The 18,961-nt window shown below is 40.5% G+C and overlaps 2 protein-coding genes across 5 annotated transcripts in view; one reads left to right on the top strand and one right to left on the bottom strand.

Annotated features, from left to right (window-relative positions):
- ccdc85ca (coiled-coil domain containing 85C, a) overlaps positions 1-6,352 on the bottom strand; it is a 48,581-nt gene extending 42,229 nt beyond the window's left edge. For 2 of the 4 annotated variants that reach the window (XM_036542457.1, XM_036542456.1), the window contains exon 1: positions 5,467-6,352. In XM_036542457.1, coding sequence (XP_036398350.1) covers positions 5,467-6,172 — 706 coding nt within the window. In that variant the 5' untranslated portion in view covers positions 6,173-6,352. The remainder of the gene's footprint in view (positions 1-5,466) is intronic. The other 2 variants (XM_036542460.1, XM_036542458.1) reach the window with 2 other exon arrangements.
- A 4,013-nt stretch (positions 6,353-10,365) lies between these two features.
- On the top strand, positions 10,366-18,334 carry hhipl1 (HHIP-like 1). The gene is made up of 9 exons (XM_036542328.1): positions 10,366-11,010; positions 11,519-12,165; positions 12,385-12,528; positions 13,559-13,887; positions 14,143-14,269; positions 14,474-14,619; positions 15,321-15,402; positions 16,908-16,990; positions 17,437-18,334. Exons 1-9 carry the CDS (start codon positions 10,717-10,719, stop codon positions 18,045-18,047), a joined length of 2,463 nt encoding a protein of 820 aa, XP_036398221.1. The 5' UTR covers positions 10,366-10,716; the 3' UTR covers positions 18,048-18,334.
- Positions 18,335-18,961: the final 627 nt, after the last annotated feature.

Genomic DNA, 18,961 nt, shown 5'->3' on the forward strand with positions numbered 1-18,961 from the left:
TCGGGCTCATACACTCGCCAACAGACGGAGCACTGACAAGAGCTTCTCTATGAATTTACACTCTTCTGTCTCAGATGAGCCCCGCACAGGCCCGCCATTGGACGTTGGAGTACGGCGCCTCTCATGTTCCCATTGCTTTTTTCCTTTTTTTTTCCTCTTCATGCATACATCAGCAAGTTTTCTCATCAGCCAATCACCGCACATAACACAACCAAATAACCTGAACGGCCAACACATTCCTATTGACATTATACATTCATACCTACACTATACTCACAGTACATTCATTAAAAAATATGTTACCAACAAAAATGATGATAATCAAACATAAAATATTTTATTAAAAACACACTAAACATACACTGACTGGCATTCCCACATGGTGGGATACGCGTAAGTAAAACATAATTCACCTTTTCAAAAGACCCCTTTCACATTTACGGTGAATGAACTACTCCCCCACCACAAGCAAAGACCCCATACTTTCCTCATCTTGTCTTTAATCCTCCGGCTTCATTGTCAAGGTAATTAAAGCATGCGAGATCTCGCAGCGCCATGTCTACTGTGTATGTATAAACACATGAGTAAACATTCGCCCAATACAGAGAGCCGTACCCCTGCAAGACTGCATAACCCTGGATTCAATCAACATTCCTGAACAATGACTCACAATGAAATGTACTTGTTAGTTTTTTCTTCACAAGCACACATCAGTGAGTTAACTGAGGACTAAATTTAATTTTCAAACTGTGACAGCACTTAAAAAAAGTAACACTTGCATTTATTTTTAAGTCAAGGTTAAGGACAAACACAAAGATGAGTCACTATGCCCGAGTTAATAATTGAAAGAGTCAGTAAAGGAGACCAGTAAAGGAGACCAGTAAAAGCAGCATAAGACTGATTCGTGTTTGGCCTTGCAAAATGCCATCTGTGTTCTTTATAACTTCAATTTCATTTTGAAAAAGGAATGCATGTTGAAACCAAGTCTGCAATTGCAAAAAAAAGAAAGACAGACTGATTTGACTTCACAGCCTAAAACAGTCTTTGTTGTTGGTTTGTTTCATAGGTTAAAGAACTATTTCTTCTTAAAGCTGCCACTTTTTCTTCCTCCAAAAGACATTGATGCAGCAAAGCTCTAGCCACTATGAAAATCAGGGTCCATGAGGAGGGGAGGAGAAGTAACAGACACTTCACTTCCTCAATGAGATGCTACCAATATGTAATATGATTAAAAAGCAACAGATTAGCAGCAAGCAATCAACCCAAGCCAGCCAAATTTATGAGACTAGAGGAAACCACAAAAAGGGGGTATGTGGAGGATACCCAATTTTCATACTGACAGACAGGGGGTGGAGCATATGGCCCCTGAACTGTGGCACAGCTGGAGAAATACAGACTATTAAGAAAATTATATCATTACTATCTGTGCACCCAAACACACAACATATGCATACATTTCACGCTTGACTTGTCACTCTAATTAACAGCCCACATGCATACTGTAAGCACGTGACCATAGGAATACTGTGAACCTCAATGAAATGTGCCTGCGAGCCGTTCCTGTTGATTTCATACACTACATGAACAAGACGCATGACATACAAGCAAGATATGTCATGGACTCAACCTTGATTGTGTTCTATGCAACTTTGAAGTGTACAGTATATGAGAACATGTCTTAAATGTAACCCTCTGTAGACTCATGGACTCTCACAGCCAGTGACCGGAGCCAGTGACCATCAAATGCATCAAATGAACATATCTGCTTTCATGTTTGTCAGGTAATGTTCCTGGTTGTTTAGGGAAATCAGTTTTATGGGCGTGAGCACTTTGAAAAATGTGAGCATGTAAGCAAAGGCAGAGCCCACATGTTCAAACAAAGTAAAAGGCACCTCCCAGCTAATAACGCATTTCTTTTATTTTTTGCTGTGAATCATGGCATGACAGACATTATTGTATTACTGACAAGAATGGGAAATAAAATGTCTCTCAGCGATAGAGCTAATTTCCTGTTTGCTCCCTCATTTCCCTTCTACAGGTGATCTTGCAATGCTACAATATTTTCAATTTCATACTGTTCATAAAGTAAAATGTCTCTGCCTTAACAAAGATGGTGTCAAATATGTTTTAGGGTGTTTAGCCAGACAACTCTTACATTTGAAATGGACTAACTGAATATTTTTCTCATTACTATTTACACACCTGCATCTTTTGTATTTTTTAAAGTTAACACAGATTAGGAAATCAGTCTCAATATCAATATAATGACAAGTAACATGATTATGTAGTTTATCCCCTCATAGGCTGTAAATGAAATTGTTAGTTCTCACAGGAAGTACTGTGCATGCAGCCACTATACAAATTCTTATGTACTGGGTTATGCAACTCAGGGTCCCCAATTCAGACTTCTCTAAGAGAGTTTTCCTAGGCTAAAGCAAAATTGAAACTTGTAACAACATTACTTTTGCATTGTCTTGATATTGAATGACCTGAATCATTGACCTGATATTGAATGTTTGTCTCAAATGAACACATTCATATTGAATTTCATTGCCAAAGACCTCAGTAATTTGGTACTTTGGTATGAAATATTCACTGTTTAAATTCATAATTTCTAAGTTCTTTTTTAATCTGTATTCCATGCCACAGTAGCAGTGCTGTCAATAAAAGATCTCAATGAGAGGTCATGTGACTGGCCCCTGACTTCCCGTTGACTCTTCTTGAAAGGATCCTGGTTCAACTCTGAGTGCACAAATCCTCATCAAATGTGACTGCACAGGGCAGGTCTGTGGGAATTATAACACCACCATCTGTGCAACTGAGCTGCTAGGTAGGAGCGGGGCTCCAGGAGCAAAGAGCAAATACGTCTTTTAGATAAAGCAAATCTCCAAGCCTGGTCACTCTGCCAGCCGGGAGATCAGCGTTGCTCCAGTTACCAATGGAGACACTAGGCAGAAGTATTTCACACTATGTCCCTAACAGGCTCACTCTGCACCACAGAGTAAATATGCACTTGTGCAGGGAACCCAGGAGCGTACACCAGGCACGCTCCACCGTAATGTGTGCACACCGCCTAAGAACAACACACCACGTTTAGCACTGGAACGTTACTTTTTATGTGTGTCTGCAAAATCTTGACAAGCCAGTGACAGTGAGGGTCTGGAGACACGGATGGCCAAAGAGAAGCTGCTATCCTGAAAACTGCTGAGAAGTTTTTCCTCACTTCCAAATCAACTTGCATCGTGTTGCACATGAAATCATTCAAACATTTGACAGATGGGCAAGAGGTTTGATCTGAAGTGTGCAAGTCAATGACCACCCATGGGAAGTTTTTGGGTGCGGAGACATGTGACATTATTCGTTGGAAGCACCACAGATATCACTACAAATGATGTGGAAATGCAGAAGTTCATCCTTTTTACATAAGAAAAGCATGTGATATACAGCACACAAAGGGACAGTGCTAACTTCTCCATCAGAGAGATCAGCAGAATAACGCAACATAGAAAAAACATTTTATGATAATGTATCACGGAAAATGAGGCCATTCTGTACAAAGTTGCAACACAATTTACTCTTGAATAAATAAAGGCAAGAGGTCTCACGATTGCTGAATAAAATAATAACCCTGAGAAGAGAATGTGTAAGGAGGCTTCCTGGTCATGTGAAATCATTATCATAAAAATACTTTGTGTCCTCATATTTGAAATGTATTTATATATTACATCCATCAAAATGCCTGCTACTATGGACTAAAAATACAGAGTAATCTTACAGATTGCACCATCCATTAAAGTGTATTAACGTCCTCACTTAACATCAATTTCTATTATGGAATTTCAGCCACAACTGGATATCAGGGTCTCAAATGGGGTCGCTGGTTTCTGAATTTGTTCAACGCATTCCACTGACAAGTCAGAAATCTCCTTGACAACCACAGAAACAATGGACAGTGGCAAGTCCAAAATGAATTTGCTTAATCTAGTATAAAAGCAATTAAGATAAATTCTTCCTTACAGGCTAAATCTAATTAGGGGACATAAGGCCCGAGTGGGCTTTTTTTGGCTTGCTTCATCAAGATAATCATCCCCATGACACAGCATGCTGAAAGACAAATGTACACAATATAAACCATAAAAAATGTTCATTCAAAACATACACCAGTTGATGAAGAAACATCATACACTAATTACACTCTGTAAACAAGCCCTTTCAGTAAATCCACAAAATCACATTCCTGCATACTGAGATGGGGCTTAAAATTAAGTTGGCAAACATGTATATCAGTTCTGTCTGCCCTCACGGATAGGCACCTGCACAGACTATATTTTTTCCTGTTCACTCTAAAGAAGGCTTTTATTTCTGACATTACTCAAGGTCAAGATGAAACAGCAAGTCTATTGAGAAATTTTAAACATTTCAGAAATACCTAACAATGTTAATTTTGTTACAGATGGTATTTGTCACTGTACACTTGTACTGAAAGATGGCTATTAGTTCCTCTCCCTGATTCACTGCATGTGGAAGTGGTGAATGGCAGCTTCTCACCAACTGACACCTGATTCCTTCAAACTCTATGTGCAGAATTCCTGAGGGCCTTCTTTCTGGCTTATCCCAACACAGTGTGACACTGTCCCAGGACTGTCACAGAAAAGGCCTTGAAGGGACCGCACACACTGTAGATAAAAACCAACACTGAACCTGTATTTGCTTATCCAACACTTCTTTTACCTTATTACTTCCAGAATGTAAAAAGGGCCCAATGACCCACCCTCTACACCCACTTAGCTGTTTGAGAAATGACGGTTGATTTATGCAAGCTCATTAACTGTCATCTGCGACAGGCATGTTTTTCAGAGTTAATTTTTGGGGATATAATAATACTGGCATACAAAATTCAACTGACCTTGAAAATAGCATGGTTCAGTTAGAAATTCAGAGGATGGTTTGAATTATAAGGGGAGGCACTAATAATGTGTCTTATCTAAAACCATACTTTAAATTTTAAATGTAACAACTGTGAGACTGAGACAGGATCATGTCACATGGTCACTTCTTTCTGGTGCGGAATCACTGAGACACAGAATGTAGCCTGTGGTTAGTGTGGATGGATATGGTGGAGTATTGGTGGACGTATCACTGGAAACCTAGCACACTTCACATGATCTCATATCTTTCCTTTTGTGTATTGTTGAATGGCAGCTGGATTAATATGGCTCGGTTTCATGCCCTCATTTGGGGCACACAACCAAAGAGATTTATGATACATAAGTCAAATTAGAGCCTGATGTTATTATAAGCATCCTGGTCTTAACTGTATATGTCTGTCAGTGTGCAAACAAGCACTAAAATCGGCATTGTTCCCTCTCTTGGGCTTGCACAATACATGTAATTGTTTTTCCCAATGTGTAACTTCTTGGGTGTAGAGGCACAGCGCTAAATATCAATGTGGAACTTCAACCTTACCATTCAGTCCATTTGGGATGCTCCTGTGGTGGTGGGGTGTGGAGAGATCATCCATAGACCTCCTGATGGTTCCTATCTTGGCCTCTCCTGGCTTGTGTATGTGGTTGTGGTGGTGATCCGGGCTACCTGCGCTTCCCGTACTGGACGTACTGCTCCCATCGCCGACATCCCGAATGGTGCTGGAGCCGCCGTTCAAATTGGTCAGACTGGACTGACTATCGATGGAGCTCCTCGACCCTGCCCCATTCCTCTCCTCGTCTAGCATCAGTATGATCTCCTTCAGCTCCACGTTCTCCCGCACCACCGTCTCTTGGTTGGCCTCCAGCTCCTTCAGCTTCTGCTGGTATATGCCCACCTCTTTCCACATCACGCTGGCCGTGTACCTGCCAAACCGCTGCCATTCCCGCGACAGCTTTTTACCCTTTTGCCTGTCATCGTCTAAGAAACAGCACAGTTCCCTTAGTTCGTGGTTGTCGTCCTGCAGCTTTTGGTTCACCTCCTTCAGGCCCCGTATCTCGTGGAGATGGACCTGTAGTCTTCGGTTGACATCCTTCATCATGTTCCCATGCTCCAGCATTAAGTGAATTTTCTCGTTATCCGTCTTTCTCAGTCTTTTAATCAAATCTTCCTTGCTCCATTTCATCAGCTCCTCGTCAGGAATCTTACTCAAATCATCCCTCGGACTGTCCGATCCATTTTTAGCCATATTCCCTACAAATGTTCCGCTCTTCGCTTTACACTGTGGTTAGGAAGAATCCGCAGATAACTAGCTACCTAGTCCTGCCTTAACGGCGACATGATATTCAAATCTAAATGTATTATACACATAATAAGTCCGATGAGACATGAAGCAAGACCGAATTGTATTCAATGTGCAAAAGAATAAAATCGTGAGGGTTCGAGCAGGTGACCCAAATATAAATGCATGCAAAAAAAAACTGATACAAAAACAAACAAACAAAAAAAAAACACACCGGCAGAGTCCTTTCCTTTTTTTAATGATAAGAGGTGATATTGAACACGGTACCTGAATAACGACCGATCCAGCAAGTGTTCCTCCCCAGCACTGGACACAGACAGCGATGAGAAATGTATCACGGACAGCTCTAGTAGTTGTCTTTGGCTGTTCCAAAGTCAGTGAATAGCCGTGATGTCAGCGCGTTTGTAAATAACACGCAGCAAGCAAAATTGAGACGGTTGAAGCACAGGCACAGTACAAATTCCAGTCTAAAAATATTTTCCGATTCATTCCATGAAGATGAAAATCATATTTCTTTTCCACAAGGAAAAAATCCTGTATTAGAACAACGTGTTGCTTTGATCCAACAGTCAGATGTTAATTATCAATGAGAAAGAACTGCACCCAAATCCAACACTTCCACACCGAACACTTTCATATGCAATTGTCGGTCGATGGGTCCTCTACCAGGTTGAAATCTGCGTTGCCCTCCTCCTTCTCGTTCAGAGACTTGGTTCAAGTTACTCAAGAGGATTTTGCCTAGGCAACCAATCAAGAAGTAGAAAAATAGTCTGAGCAGGTAGATAGAAGGTGCAGTCAAGCCTTTTAGATGTAAGGCTCTGCCTCCTTAAAGGGCCAGTAGTGACTTTTCGAAAACGCCGCAGGAAAGTGTTTACCGTTTGCTAATCCGTGCTAGTGAATGTTGTATCAATTATGTATCAAAGTAAATGACAAGCCAAGATATTAAGTAAAACATAATTACCCGTAAAAATAACAGCTCCAGATACAGAATTTCACACAGTCAATTATAGAGTGTAACCTTATGACTTTTTTTATCACTATCGGACTTTGGCCATACTGCTTTTATACATGGACTAAAGCCAAGATAGTTGAGTTAGTTGATTGAATTCTCGTTTTGCGGAGGCAACATATACGGCATCCATCGACATACTGCCCCCTCCCTATACTGCATGTTCCGTGACCTAAATTTGCACAATGGCCCCATTGTTCTCACTATGGTTTGGCCGTAAGAATTCAGTGAAAGAAAATGCAAATCTCGAATATCGCATGCTTGCATTGGTAGGCCTACATTTAAGTGATTAAATATTAATGTTTGAGCTGCATTTCCAGTTGTCTGGGAGTTCCACAAGTGCTACACCACGCACATCGATGACGTAAATCTGAATGTTGTGTGGGTAGATCACCACCTTGTGGACAAAGCAGGCTGAGACGGTTTTTGAAGACTTCGTTGTAGGTTTGTGTAGTCCGCCGTCTTGCATGCGTAAACGGCATTCTCATTTACCACGCGTAAAAAAATCTGTTTCAGTGTTCAATCAGGGTTCCAGTGCGCGCCTTCCTCTAGATAATTGTAAACCCTTGAAATGGTGGAATACTAGTACTTTAGCCAGTATCCTACCAGTGAACATACAGAATGACTCTTTTCATCCCATCCAGGTCTTCACCACTTTAAGACCTCTCCCTCAGCCTAGACTCTACAAGCCTTTTCACCCACAGCACTGTCAAAAGCCTTGGCATAATATATGATAGCAAACTGTCCTTCTCCTCTCAGGCTGCAGTGGTGAGTCAGATGTGCAGATTCTTTTTGTACAACATCCACCCCTACATCACTATGTATTCCTAGCTCCTAGTTCTGGCCTTCGTCCTCTCGTGTCTGGACTACTGTAACTCCCTCATTGCTTGTCTTCCTGCTTGTGCCATCAAACCCCTACAACTAATCCAGAACGCAGCTGCACGACTTGTCTAAACCTCAAACATAGTCAAATTACACCCCTCTTCACCTCACTTCATTGGATTCCTGTTATCACTCGCATTAGGTTTAAAACCTTAGTGCTGGCATACAGGACAGTGAATGGGCCAGCCCCCTCATACCTACAATCAGTCTTCAAACTGTATGTTCCGCCAAGATCATTACGCTCTGCAACCATGGGGCAACTAAGTGTCCCATCCCGACAGGGTCGCGCCTCTAAAACATGATTCCTGTGGGTACTGTTCCTTCCATGGTGAAATGAACTCCTTATGGAGGTTAGGACAGTGGACTCCCTGGCCATCCTCCGTCACAGACAGAGGACCCACCCCTTCAGACTGCATCACCATTCCACCTCTAATCCCACCCCCAACACCTGCTGCCTCTAGGATTTGATGTTTATATTACGTGTAGCATTGCAATGTGTTTTGGACTCTGTGGTGTAGTGACTGACGTAAGGTAGTATACTTGGCTTCCTTTGTTTAGTCAGCTTGCACAAGTTAACTTGTGGTAGGGCTTGAATAGTGTTATGGTCACACTCACTGATGTTATTAGCCTGGTCTGATACTTTTGCTCATTCAACTTGAATAGATACTCTTCTGTTCTTTTGTGCTGGAAATCACTCTGGATAAGAGTGCTTGCTAAATAAATGTAATATAATATTAATAATCTATTCATTGTTCATGTGTAACTGTGTAATGCAGTGCAGCGTCCTCCTACATGTGTCTGTAAATCATTCAGTTCAATTTGCAATGTTATGAAAGCTAGTTGCTGAAAAATTCACATACTGATTCTGATTTATCAATGTATCAAAGGCAAGTCTGTCCGTACCCCCCAACACAAAAGCAGTAGCTGTGGAAACATGCACAGAACTCAAAAATATGCACATAGATAACCATTGTGTATTATTTGTCCTGTAGTAAGAACTGAGCATTGTCCTCAGATTTAGAGTAACACAAAGAAAGTTTAGCATGTATTGTTATATGTAACTATGTTTGTCAGTAAATTATACAATTACACATTTCAACACTTACCTATATGTGGAACATTGCTTTAGTACACATGCTAGCCTAAACATTTTCAGATTTGTTGCCAGCTCTTAGTCATAGTTTAATAATACAACAACAGAACAGCTAATACATATAGGGTAATGCATGCTGAGATGTGTATGAATATTTTATAGTTATATACATTTTTGGTAGTTACTACGGGCATAAACCTTAATGTGGTTCTTAATGTAACCATAACTGATAACATTTCTACTTTTTGATGTTTTTATTTTGATGTTTGGTGATGAATTTTGGGGTTTTGTAACAATAATTGTTAATTGAAACATTTTCTTTCAACGGTGTGAGAGCATCATCTACTGGTAGACAAAATCTTACACCTCTGTTCTCCATTTGCTTAACCCTATTCTTTCTCTTCTCAGCGGTGAAGAGCAGACTTTCAGTGTGACGTGTTTAACTAAGTTTTTTTTAAATGCACTGACCTGTCCATACCAATTCATATCGGTCCCTCGGCACCACCCTCCACATCATCAACATTGCTCGTGTCCTCACTTACTATACTTGTAGCGCATTGAGCAGCACAGCGAGGGCAACTTTGTACGTAAGTGAGCATTTATGATGCTACTGATGTGGCTGTGTGTGGTTCGAAAAGAGGAATAGTGTGGTTTCCTGTGACTGACCATGATTTTATCAGTGCGACCTAGGATCTAGGGGATTATATTTAAGTCTATAACAAATAAAAATCCGTGAAAGGCTTCTTGCTTTTTATTGCATTATTTTTTTCGCACGAATGACGTGAACGTTTTCCCGTTGCGTTGTTTTGTAAGGACAAGGATATGCTCGAACATTTTGGTTTGAAACTGCCAAATTCCTGAACGTTAAACGCTTCCCATTAGCTATAAAAGCGCACTAATAAAATTGAAAGCTACCCACACAACTCATTGTCTCGGAACCCAACGTACTACTTTTTTCATTTTATGGAGTTTACACCCAGAATTGTTCCCTTTCTATTCTACTTTTCAGTATATGAAACCACGATCTTATTGCTGCAAATATTTCTTCGCTAACGTTACATCTTGCTGGTTAGCTGACAGACTGACTTCCTCCCTTTGATTTCCTGTTATGAGATGAAGCCACGATTATAGTGATTTGCGTGGTTGTACTTAAGGAAGGATGATGAACGTCTGCGGTGAGACACGGTTTTCGAGGGGAAAAGTTAACTGTTTCGCAATTCAGCGAGGGCAGAAATTTTCAGGGAAGAACTAACTGATGACATAAACAGATACAAAATCTGCGATTGTTCAGCAGTGAAATGCATCGTAGGACAGCAAATAAAATAGTTTGTTGACCGGGTAACGTCGATCATTAAAACCTCGGTATAGTGCACAGCTGAAAGGACAACAGAAGCCTCTCTCTCTCTCACACCCCCTGTCTCTCTCTCTCTCTCTTTTCGTTTGCATAACCAATGTTAAAAGGAAAGTACAGTGTATTTTAACTTAGCGTCCGGACGTTCGAAAAGTATGATGTGGTGTAATTGCAATATCATGGGACTTATCTGGCATGCACCATACATCTTAGTATATTTAGCTGGTTTTGGAGTCGCACCTGTGTCCTTACACCCGCAATGTTTGGATTTTAAGCCCCCATTTAAACCCCAAGAAGGACTTCAATTTTGCGTAATGTACAACAGCTTCGGCTGCTGCGATTCTGCAAAGGACCAGGAATTGATGGCGAAGTTCTACCGGATCATGGACAATTTTGACTATTATGGATATGCGAACTGTGCTGGTTACGTGCAAGATCTTATATGCCAGGTAAGCAATTGAAGCAGTCGTTATTTGTGGTTAAATAATGTTAACTTATACAGTGTAGATGTGTAGCGTTTCATAATGCTGTTTAAATGTGAAAGAGGTTCCCTTATGGAACTTATATTTCTGAAGTATTTTACAACTTGCACATGAATTGGAGACTCATTTTATTTTATGGCACAGGGTACCTCCAAATATATGATGCACATATTTGTATCCTGAAATATTACTCTAGCTGGTCTTACTTGCATACTATTACATCATGCTTTCAGAATGGTCATGAATGATCATGTATGAGATTAGTAATTGATGATATGAACAGGTTTCAGATGATTAAGCTGGAAAATCTGGAAAACAGTCCTTTCACACCATAATTTGACACAGCATGTTTAGATCCCTTGTCCATACGGTGTGCATGTGCACATGTGCACGTACATGTCTTGCACTGCCAAGGTTATGCTGTGGGAGCTGTCATAACAGGGCCCTTAGCTCTTTTCCTGTTTTGCTCGTCCAGGAATGTTCCCCGTATGCAGCTCACCTCTTTGATGCAGAAGACCCCAGCACTCCCGTGAGATCTATCCCGGGTCTCTGTAGGGACTACTGCACTCAGTATTGGCTGAAGTGCAGGTCAACCATCACCCTCCTCTCTGACGACATGCGTCTGGTGGAGGTAGAGCAGGACCAGCACAGGTTCTGTGAGTATCTGGAGCTAGAAGACCCAGACTACTGCTACCCCCACCTACTGACCAATGAGCAGCTGACCAAAAACCTGGGGCGTGTGACGGCAGATTCCGAGGGCTGTCTGCAGCTGTGTCTGGAGGAAGTGGCTAATGGGCTGCGGAATCCCCTGGCCATGGTGCACGCCAACGACGGGACACACAGGTTTTTTATCGCCGAGCAGGTGGGTGTGGTTTGGACGTACTTGCCTGATCGCTCCAGACTGGAGAAGCCCTTTCTGAACATCAGCAAGGCGGTGCTGACCTCTCCCTGGGAGGGGGACGAGCGAGGATTCCTAGGGTTGACCTTTCACCCCAACTTCAAGTACAACAGCAAGCTGTACGTCTATTATTCGGTGGAGGTGGGTTTTGACGAGAGGATCAGAATCAGCGAGTTCCGCATCTCTGCCGCAGATATGAATGTTGTAGACCACAACTCTGAAAGGTGTGTATGTGTTGGAACCAGACTTGATTTATTTAGCTACATTTCAACTTTTATTGAAAGAGGGAAGCAAAGAAAGTAGACATTGTATTGATATTGAAGGATAAGGATATGTTACAGAAGTCACGTATGTTATTGTACAGTAGATAATCCATGACTGTGCCTGATCGTCACACAGATGTACCGAATGTGTGTATGCATTCAAACACTTGTTCTTCTCAGGATTATTTTAGAAATTGATGAACCGGCATCAAATCACAATGGAGGTCAGCTGCTCTTTGCTGATGACGGATACCTGTACATATTCACTGGGGATGGTGGCATGGCAGGGGATCCATTTGGGAAATATGGAAATTCACAGAACAAGTAAGAGCAAACCGAAACTGGAAATTTGTCTCAATTTATTTGGAAACAAGAAGCTTTTAGGCTTTTAGGCAGACATAGCTGGAAGCCTATTGTTTTGGTCCTGTTGTTTTTATTTCTTTCTTTCTGGTTTTCCTCTATGTGTTACTCTTGACAGCATGGTGCAATTTTGTTCAAATTTGGTATGTTTATTAGATAGTCTGTAGACATGCATAAAATAGTTTGTTCTGCCCTAGGTCCCAGGCCACACCAAATATGGCTGCCAAATGGGTTTTCACACTTCAGTAACTTTGCACAGCATGCATTCATTCATCCCATTTGTTAGGCATGGACTATAAATGTGCGCAGACTGCTCCTTATGACTCTCAGTCTCTGGTTATGTCCAAGCAAACCCAGTATGGTTGCACAGCACATGTTTTGCACAGTGTTTCTCAGTGTTACTTTATCGGATTTAGGTTTGGTACACTTATTGTTCATACTGTCTAGAAGTGTGTGAAATGCTTTTTATTATCCCAGGTAAAAAGTCACACCCAATACAGTTACCAGATTAGTTTTTCCACGTATCAGTAATTTATCATTCGCCTGACATCTGACACATAAATCACACATGAAACTGTGGTTTCACAAGTGACCTGGCCAAGTTTAACCAACGCCACGAATGCAGCTGTGTCCAGATGTGCATGATGTCATTTTCTAAAGAATATTCTTGAGAGCTTTTCAGTGTTTTCTTCTACTCGTGCTCATACGCATCTCATACTTGCCATATTTATCCAAAATGGTCTCTTTATGGATTCTTGACCAAACCTCAAAGTCAGAAGCCAATCAAAAGCCTTGTCACCTGCAATCTCTTTTTATTTAGAGCAAATTGACATTTTAGAGAAACATAAACTGATGGGTAGTTTTCCAAAAATGTATGTGGCATCCAGTAGTAAGCCATTAGGCTCAGGTATGTCACTAGCGGTCAGGCTGTACATTTAATATGTTGTGGAAATCATAAGGACTGTCGTTCCCCCTGTTTGCTGTATTTCCTCAGGTCTGCCCTGTTGGGTAAGGTTCTCCGCATAGACGTTGACAACAATGACAGGGGGCCGGTGTATAGGATTCCGCGTGACAACCCCTTCGTGCATGACCCTAGCGCCCGGCCAGAGGTGTACGCTTATGGGGTGCGCAACATGTGGCGGTGTTCTGTGGACAGAGGAGACCCCATCACCAAAGAAGGCAAAGGGAGAATCTTCTGTGGAGATGTGGGACAAAACAAATACGAGGAAGTAGACATTATAGAAAAAGGGAAGAATTACGGTTGGAGAGCGAAAGAGGGCTTCTCTTGTTATGATAAAAAACTATGTTCGAACAGTTCTTTAGGTGAGTGTTCTGCTTCAACATCTGTTTTGCAATATCATCAACCGTGCTAAAAATTGTAATGTCAAAGATCACAGTAGTTTTAGGATTTGCTTCCAAAAACAATGGATTATCAGTGATTAATATGTTGAAATTGACTTTACTATTACCTGAAGACAAAGTAAGAATAAAGCTACTGGTATTTTGTAGCTTCAAGATAGGATTTAAGGTTCAATCACAAATGTCTGTGCAGTAACTCTTTGTCTCCTGCTTCTTTAGATGATGTTCTTCCTATATACGCCTACCCTCACAAAATGGGAAAATCGGTTACAGGGGGATACATCTATCGAGGCTGTGAATACCCAAATTTAAATGGAATGTACATATTTGGAGATTTTATGAGTGGGTAAGGGTCTTACTATCAATGTGAACCATGTTGCTATATTCTTATATATTTGTGACTTGAGAACAGAGGCAGGTACATCTCAGTGTTACTTGACTTTACATACTGCTATTCATGTGACAGAAAACGTAAATGAATTTTCATCTCAAATTGCTCTCTTGGTCATCTCCCTGGAATGGCAGAGTGAAGTATTGCTCTTCTCTCTAGACGCATGATGACTTTACAGGAGAACAAGAACACGAGGCAGTGGGACTACCATGAGATTTGTATGGGAACAGGACTCACATGTGCTTTTCCAGGCCTCATCAACAATTACTATCAGTACATCATCTCCTTTGGAGAGGATGAGGCAGGTAAGATACAGTATACCACTTTTCATAGAACTACTATCATATTTTAGAAAACACAAATTTCTGGTACTTGAGATTTGAGAGCATAAATCATCTACAAATTCTGAAAACATCAAACACATAATTTTCTGTCTGATACAGTATTTAAATTGCAAGCGTAAAGATAAATTGTACCATGTGTCTTTAAGATTTGTTTTAAAACCATTTCCTGTTTGAACTGCCTAGTGAATGAGTCTACTATGGTGAATGATGTAATCATCTTCAAGGACATAGACATTATTTCAGTATGCCTACAAATAGAACCTCCATGTATTTTTTGTCATTTTTTAAATTATAAATAGACTACTTTCCACCCACTTCCCAGTCACATGCCTAATACAGATAAACCCAGTTATTATCCCAGTTAACATCCTAACCAACAGATTATTAAAAGGCAATTTACGATGTTCAATTACAAAGAAAACCCAAAGGAAACTCAGATAACATATATATTTCATTTAAAAATCACTGCAAAGGCACACTACGATATAAGAAAATGGAAAAATGGTGATGGTTGGCATTGAGGCTTGGTAATGGAAACCATTCGTCCATTTTCAGGTTTAATTTTCAACGTGTTTTGCCCACATTTTGGGTAGCTGAGCAAAGTGTCCTTTTATGAACTCATTCTCACTCCCCCTGTTTGTCTTGTATGTATACGTTTATAGGAGAGCTGTATTTCATGTCTACTGGAGTTCCAAGTGCAACATCAGCTTCAGGTGTTGTGTACAAATTTGTAGATCCTTCACGGTAAGGAGTAATCACAGTGATTTCACTTTGGTCCCTCCCCTTCCAAGGTTAGACAACCTAGATTTACTAGTCTACCAGAGTTCCACATGCATTATTTACACAGTTCCCAACATGTTTATGCAGAGCACTCAGTGTCTTCTCATAACAAAAAAAAAAAAGGATTTAGTTGCATTTTGAAGTGCGTGGGCTGAAATATGCTGCATCATCATTACCTTCAGTGAATCCTAATTTGATTTGCGTGGAAATGTTGTCTTTGTACTTTAATACTATAATCACAGATTAGCTTTTTTGCAAGTTTAGGGTTATTTCAGAAAGTTTCTTATTTCAGCTGAAGATTAAAACAATAGAAAGTAAACCTGTTGTTTCTGGAATGCGTTGATACCTAAGATTTGTGATTCATAGGGGCTCCTCGGTGTTTACATTACAGCAAAAAATTTATGTGGGCTGCTGTGTTTCCAGACTCTTGGCAAATGTGAAAGGCATGTGTTGGCAGCGCCATCAGGCACTGTCTTCTAAATCTCTCTGATGTTCTCCCAGACAATGTTGGCACCAAAGCAAAATCACTGTGTTAATGTGATTTGTTCGATGCTCATATTAACCCTGGGCCAGCCCGATAACAGCAGTGTTGCAGCTGAGTTTTTAGGACTTTTTAATTAAGTTTGAAAGCATGCTTTGAAAAGAGGACTGATTAAAAGTGTTTGTCCAAGTATCATGTCTTTTGAATTACAACACCATACAGAACGCTTAATGATCTTCAGATGGTTTTAAAGGTTTAAAAAACAGATAATGTTCACTTCTATAGGAAGTGAGCTTTTGCAGATAATTGTTGAATTCTTTTCTGTTGTGATGTCACCCATGTCATGAACACATCTTTAGGTGTAATTTTCTGTGTAAGTTTTTGTTTTTTAATGCCAAGCCATAACGTAAATCTTTGAAGACATTATTCAGAGAAACAATCTCATGAAGCATCACAGATGTGTTCCGAAAATATATCTTTGTTTTGATTTTGTCTTGCTAACTCTTGACATTTTTATATATCAAGTTAGCTGCTGTAGTTATTTCTGTTCAGAGTCTATTTTTGTCCCTCTGCCATTGGGGTGTTTCCAACACAACCTGGCGTTATTTAAGCTCAACTGTGTTTCAAGTGAAATAACATTTTTTTAAAAAATTATTATTATTATTATTATTTTTACAAATCTAAAATTCTGTACTGGTTTGGGGTAATACTGATACCAAAAAATGTTACATAGACTCTTTCATGAGATTTGTGATTTTGTGACAAAACAAATCAGATGTAGGTTCAGGCAGAATGCCACAGGTCAACATTTTTATTAGTACAGCTAACAGACTTTCTCTGACAGTCACAGGAAAAGGTATTTACTTCAGAATAACAGTGCTGGATCCAAATATAAAAGGGCATTTAAAGTGTTTGGGGAAAATTTGCTATCATTTTAGTTCACCTGATAAACGTCTTAAATTAGTCTATTTGTGCCTTTTTTCTTTAGACGTGCACCACCGGGAAAATGTGATTATGACCCACTACCTGTCAAAGTTAAAAGCAACTTGATAAAATTCAAGCCAAAGGAAAGTAAGTATGGTACATTTCTTGGGACATACAGCCTTTTCACTTGAGGCATATAATACATGTTGGGAATGGTGGGAAATAATGAGAAACTATGTTCATACTTCACTGATGAAAGACAGCTCAATATGTATAAAACACATTTGCTCAGTCAGCAAAGATGTTCATCTTCAACCCTAATTTTTTGGCTTCTGTGAGTTGTTCAGATGGTGTAGCGTCTATTATCCAGTTGGCGCCCACTTCACTATGATGCACTCTATAACTTGTAGAAAAAACAGTCGTTTACTGTGTACTAGTGTATCAAAGGATTGCATTTTGTCTCCTGCCCAAATGCAGGGGATGCCGCAGTGAAATGAGTGTAATGCACAATTGATGATTCTAAAGCAAGGTTGCATTAAGGGAAAAGGCATAAAAATCAAATGAATAAAATGCAATAAAACTTTTTCCCTTAGCGTTGATTGGTGTAGAGTTACCAACAAAGCAGCCAAAACTCCAAGATGGAGCTGCAGGGCCCCATCCAACAGTGCCAGCATACACCCAGACCACCACCACGGACTGGCTCCAGGAACTGATGGATCTTCTTAGGGAGCAAGAAGCTGCCTTAGGGAGGACCACTGCAGCCCCAACCACGACCACCACCAGTGGAACAGGGAGGTCAGGCAGGCGACGCAAAGGTCGGCGGAGAAAAGGCAAACACAAATCGGAGGCAGCGCCCAGAAACGGAGCCTTGAGATTAGTAGGGGATGAGGAAGGTAGAAACGACCGTGGAAGAGTAGAGATCTACATCAACGGGGAGTGGGGAACAGTGTGCGACGATCTCTGGAACACCAAGAATGCAGCAGTGGTTTGCCAGCAGCTCGGCTTCCGGTACGCGCTGAAGGCCTCCAAGCACGCAGAATTTGGGGAGGGGAAGCATTTGAAGATTCTCTTGGATGATGTACAGTGTGAAGGAACTGAGGGGACACTGCTGGACTGTAAGCACACAGGCATCGGCAACCACAACTGTGCTCATTATGAGGACGCGGGAGTCATATGTGGGAACATGGATTATGTAGAGAACTAGAAGACCTCATTATTACAGTAGCCATTTTGCAAAGTGAAATTTTGATTAAGAAAAGAAACATAAAACCTCCTCTAATTTTTGTCAACATTGGCATATAGGTCTACCTCTTTCACCAAGGTTTTAAGATGTCAGCCTAATTGTCTTATTTTAAAGCATGTTTGTATGGACATCATTGTCACGTGTAATATTGATCCAAAACTTACATTTCAGGTTACCATGCAGTAAATTCTTCAAACTGTAATTTGATTGTACATGATCAGCGCTTTAAAAACTTTTAACTTGTTCAATGTACTGGCCTACTGAATGTATCAGAAACTGGATGTTATTTAATATCCCTCCATGTTCATTTACTGAAATAAATGATGCAAAGAGGTTAAGCTGTGATTATGCGTTGTGTCTTTTGTAACGCAAGTTTCCTTTATATCAACCATATGCTTAAAATATATTTTAATGCAACCTTGGCTTCAGAAGAGTAACTTCAGTTTTCACTGAAACCATATAAAGACCATCAATTTCTACCTGTTCAAGTCACTTAGATTATAACGATCAAATGTGAGTGATACTGACAGACATAATTCTTCATAGGACATGGTTTGAAGGTCACTTGACAGAAAAAAGGAATAGACCGCTCTGCAACATACTCTACAGCAGGACTGACCATAGACACCTTTAAAACTAGGTCATTTGGTCTGAATAGGTCTTTGAGGGAGAAAGTTTCTGTCTGCTCTGCATGCTAATAAGTATGATTGTGTCATGAATTGAAAAACAAGCTGTTAGCCCAGGAAATAAGTGGCTAAATGTGACAAGGAAGTACTTATGCTAAATTATGTTGATTCAGTTTATCGTTTGATACACCACTGTACACTGCAATAAAGAATCATTAAGGTGTCAAGGCATATATGTTACGGAACGGA

Source organism: Megalops cyprinoides, chromosome 12 (assembly GCF_013368585.1).
Source record: "Megalops cyprinoides isolate fMegCyp1 chromosome 12, fMegCyp1.pri, whole genome shotgun sequence".
NCBI classification, from domain to species: domain Eukaryota; kingdom Metazoa; phylum Chordata; class Actinopteri; order Elopiformes; family Megalopidae; genus Megalops; species Megalops cyprinoides.